At 31.2% G+C, this 4620-nt stretch overlaps 1 protein-coding gene across 3 annotated transcripts; it reads right to left on the bottom strand.

Moving 5' to 3' along the window:
• Nucleotides 1-305: 305 nt before the first annotated feature.
• LOC141713560 (protein RGF1 INDUCIBLE TRANSCRIPTION FACTOR 1-like) lies at nt 306-2731 on the bottom strand. 3 transcript variants are annotated; one of them, XM_074517030.1, is made up of 4 exons: nt 2491-2731; nt 2202-2392; nt 1709-1930; nt 306-1443 (listed from the first exon to the last, which is right to left on the bottom strand). In XM_074517030.1, the coding sequence occupies exons 2-4, from the start codon at nt 2379-2381 to the stop codon at nt 1189-1191; spliced, it is 657 nt and encodes a 218-aa protein (XP_074373131.1). In that variant the 5' UTR covers nt 2382-2392; nt 2491-2731; the 3' UTR covers nt 306-1188. The 3 variants fall into 3 exon arrangements, with proteins under 3 accessions (XP_074373131.1, XP_074373130.1, XP_074373129.1); XM_074517029.1 differs by having other exon boundaries at nt 2202-2387; nt 2491-2730; XM_074517028.1 differs by having other exon boundaries at nt 2202-2731.
• Nucleotides 2732-4620: the final 1889 nt, after the last annotated feature.

The raw sequence follows: 4620 nt of genomic DNA, 5'->3' as shown, positions 1-4620 counted from the left end.
TCCAACGATTTTTAGAAAACCATTATCTAAGAATTTTTTTTGATAATTTACCAAATCAAACAATATTTTTGATCAATTTTTAATAAATTTATCAACTATTTTTAAAAAATTGTCCGATTTCTAAACTTGAGGCTAGGGTAAATGTTTACCACTGGGTTCGTGATATTTAAAGTGTTTCAAAGTTGACATTCAAAAGTTAATCCTGAAATACTTTATTATATAAATTAATCCCACTTTTGGAAATAATAAATTACAAAAAATGTAATAATAATTACATAAAAGTAGAACACAAGAACAATTAAGAATGAAAAAGAATCTGAATTCATTCAGTTGTGAGAACAAATTGGGTGACAAACATAGAAAGTTAAATTGTTCCATAACATGAAAACTAAATAAAAACAAACAAAAAAAAGGCTGTATGTATTTGTTTATGTAAACGGCCCATGTGAATTGGTGGAGCCATGATAAATTTATACACTAAAACGGACTCCACAAAGACTTGCTTTAGTATTTCTTAATTGCATGTACACCTTGTAAACCCAACTATAATTCTCCTCTCCATTATTGCTCTCTCTCCAATTAACTAGAACAATTTTGTTTTGGACTTGGACCCCTCTTTTCACCCATTTTCTCAAGTATCAAACAATGCAAATTTACCAACTCTATGCCTTCTTAGACTTCCCCGCCCCTATACCCTCCAAGAACTAAGAAAGATTGAACAACTCCACTTGATCATGTTACATGGTTTTGGGGACAAAAACATCTCTCAAAACATGGAAAAGGTAGTAGTGTATATGTTGGATTCAATGAAAAATCACTAAAACCATACCAACCAAACATACCCCCTATGTAATAATTGGACAAGAACGCTGACCTATCCGTTACGTAATAATTGGACAAGGAGCAAGCCCTATCCGTTTGACAAGGACGCAGACCTTACTTCTACTCTGAGGACCGATAGGAAGTCTTAAAACCATTGGTTTTAGACAAACTTGTTGGTTTCATATATTTTTAAGTATATACAAATGCTATCAAACTACAATGTGACAATGAATTATGAGACATAAACTTGAATATGGTGTAGGAGGAGGTGTTTAAATGTTTCGAGGACATGAAATTTGGAGTTGGTAAAAGTAACAAAAGGTGAAATGTGAATCATGTATGTGAATGGTAAGTAAGTACTACTAATCAAGAGGCAAAAGGAGCTCTATGAGGAATGCCTTTTCTTCTCCTACCAGGAGGGGGAGACATATGAGGAAATGTAGCTTGTTCTGAACCTGCACGCAACTCTTCTGATCCTTGTTGAATTTGATGGTCTGTTGATGATGATGATGGATTCATGACAACTCTCCTGTTTGATATCCCTTGATCACCTCTTACTACTACCTCATTCTTTGACTCTAAGCTAAAGCTAGCATTCCCATTTCTCTTTATACCTACAAGCTAAGTCATTCATTACACAAAATGCTTCAACAATTAGTACATTACATCAACTTTACAAGCAATAATACTACACACATTCCCCATTTGTCAAAACAGTAGTAAAGACTGAAATGATGATGATTTAACAAAATGCCATTATCTGAAAGTGATGTTAACAAGGCCCATAATTTCATAATTAAGAAGAAGATTGTGATAGATTATGAGAGTGGGTCTTGATGAGTTTAGGACCATTAAAAATGAGAGAAAGAGTTATGTAAATGCTAACCTTACAGCCAAGTGAACAGAATCGAAATGGGTCCAAAAGGCTCCTGCCACAGATTTCACAAAGATGAGAAACTCCTTTTGATCCTGCAGATTTGGGCTGAGGCCTTTCATTCAAGAACATCACTCTTGCACTGTTTATTACATATGTTTGTACTCCACTTATGTCTATTGCTCTTTGTACTTCTGATACTCGTACCACATCATGATATGATGACCTTCTTATCTGCCACCATCTCAACAAATTATTACTGATTAGGCATTGGCTATATAAACAATTACGATGCGATTATGCCTCCGTTATTGAACGAGAAGAGAATTTCGAGTCTAATTTATCAAAAACATATACTTAAATCATCCACATTGTGCAATTACACACATAATTCACTACATACATCACACTGCAACACAATGTACTATAAATCAAGAAAATCAAGACTTGGGGTTTCATCGAAAATTACGGATTTTTTGTTTAATTATGTAAGCACGTCACAGACCTGAATGACTTGATGATCTTTGTGGTTAGAGGAGCGGCAATAGAAGCAAAATGCATCACCACCACAATCCAAACAAAACATGTTACATTCACTCCTGGCTGCATCTCCATGAGTATTACACACCCAAAAGAAAGATGTGTGTAACAATTGTTCTAGCCATGGTGGAACCAGTTGCTGCATTGTTTCCTGCGCTTCATACCCCATCCCAATTTTATTACCTACATTTTATTAACTCTACACATACAAATGTTAATAATCCACAACATATATGTATAAGTGTATTTCTTACCATTAACAGTTCAAGTGGTGGCTGGCTGGAACAATGTGATGGGTAGATTCTTGGATTCTTGCCCTGAAGGGGGCACAAAGATAATTATAATTCCTGCACAGAGAATTTTCAGAAACTTTTGCAGAGGAGAGAGAGAGAGAGAGGGGTACAAAAACAAGAGAGATGGAGAGAGAGAGTAAAAAACAAGAGAGATGGAGAGAGAGAGTACAAAAACAACCCACAACTTACAATTCAACAACATAACAACGCTTAGGCTATGTGACAAAAAGTCTTCTCACAATCCTAATATTTTTTTGTCTTAATTTTTATGGCTAAGATTAAAAGATGGTGGGCTGTATAATTCATTCTCAGCCGTTAGATAAGAGTGACGGGTTTGGCGCTTACGTTACTAACTTTCTCTCTTTTTTTGACAGCTCGTTAACGCTACTTACTATTATGCACTATTGGATCTTCTTTGCGTCTATTTGCTAACTCCATGACTCAAAGGTCGGCCACTAGACCTCTCCTTCTTTCAAGTTCACAAGATTTTGCCACCTCGGCATTATTTTCCACGTGGCATCATCTTGTTACTGCATTGGATTTAATTTTTGGCATTGATTTTTTTAGGAAATATTGGATTTATTTTTGTGTTCCAGGGACGTTAAAATTGAGACATTTATTTGAAAAATGACCACATTGCCCTCGAGTATTTAGGGAAGTACAAGAACAGTTGGTGACATGTCTGAATTCTGATGAAGTTTGCTGTGCTCACTAAATTTTAGGCAGCATGTCGTGTAGGAAATTTATGAAAACTAGCTTTATACATGTTCGGGATAATTTATAAATAATTTTATAATTTTTTAATATTTTTTTTTAAAATGCTATTTTTATTAGTTTGTTCTTATAATTTGATTTTATTTACTTTTAATGATAATATATTTGTAAACATGTCAAGTAATATATAATATATTTTCAATTTTTTTTATATTTTTAACTTATTTACAACTATATTTTTACAAATTATTTATTTTAATAAATCTAAATATCTACTTTTTATATAATTTTAAATTATATTTGTTAATTTATTTTTAATTTTTTAGCATAAACATTGAAAACATATGTATAAGTGAAATTTGTAACTAAAAATTTAAAGTCAATCTTAAAAAAAAAAAAATTGATAACATGTCTATGTAGTGATTATTATTTTATCAAAAAATTGTGTAGTAAAATTTATGTTTACATATTTGTTTTAGTATTTTCTCTTATTTATATCTTTTTAAATTATATTGTATAGAATACATTTTTAAACATGACAAGTAATATATATTATATTCTTAAGTTTTTTATATTTGTTTTGTAGTGGATATGTTATGATTATTATATTTTATGTATAAACATGTTACATTTTTCCATTTCCATATTAATTTGATTCTCTACATCTTAGTATTTATCTGGAATTCATATTTATTTATGTAGTATATATTTTTATTTATAATAATATATTGATATATATTAGGTCACACACACAGTGGAAGCGGGTTGAATACAATGTATAGTACAATCAAATCGAATTAAGAACATAAGTATGAAACACAGAATAATCTTATTAATAAAACTGTTCTCTCTCAGTGATGAACAAATTATCACGAGGGCTCTTAAGGTTACAATGAATAATATTCTCGATTATGATAACACATATAGTGTAAATCCTATGTCTGTGTTTATATAGTACAAAGTTACAAGATAAGTTCTAATTGATATGTTCTTAAGTTATATCAATCAGTTATCTTTTCTTCCAAGTATTCTATTCTTCATAGAATTCTTCTTCATGCATATTTCTTTCTTGTTTTAGTCTCGATCTTCTTTCCCTTTAATCAGCCGCCTTCCTTATCTGAAAGTCTTTTTAAGTTCTGATATTATCTTCTGATGAATATCTTCCGATATCTTAAGTTCTGATAACTTAAGTTCTGATATCTTAAGTCCTAACTTCAGTATAAATACTGATTTCCAGTTAAGTACTGATTTGTGCTGTTTAATTAAGATCTGAAAAACTAAACACAAATCATATTAACCATGACATCACAAATATATCTAACAATCTCCCCCAACTTGTAAATTAGCATAATATACAAGTTCAATATATATATTTGA

Source organism: Apium graveolens, chromosome 3, assembly GCF_009905375.1.
Source record: "Apium graveolens cultivar Ventura chromosome 3, ASM990537v1, whole genome shotgun sequence".
NCBI lineage: Eukaryota > Viridiplantae > Streptophyta > Magnoliopsida > Apiales > Apiaceae > Apium > Apium graveolens.
This window is presented reverse-complemented; position numbering and strand designations above follow the sequence as displayed.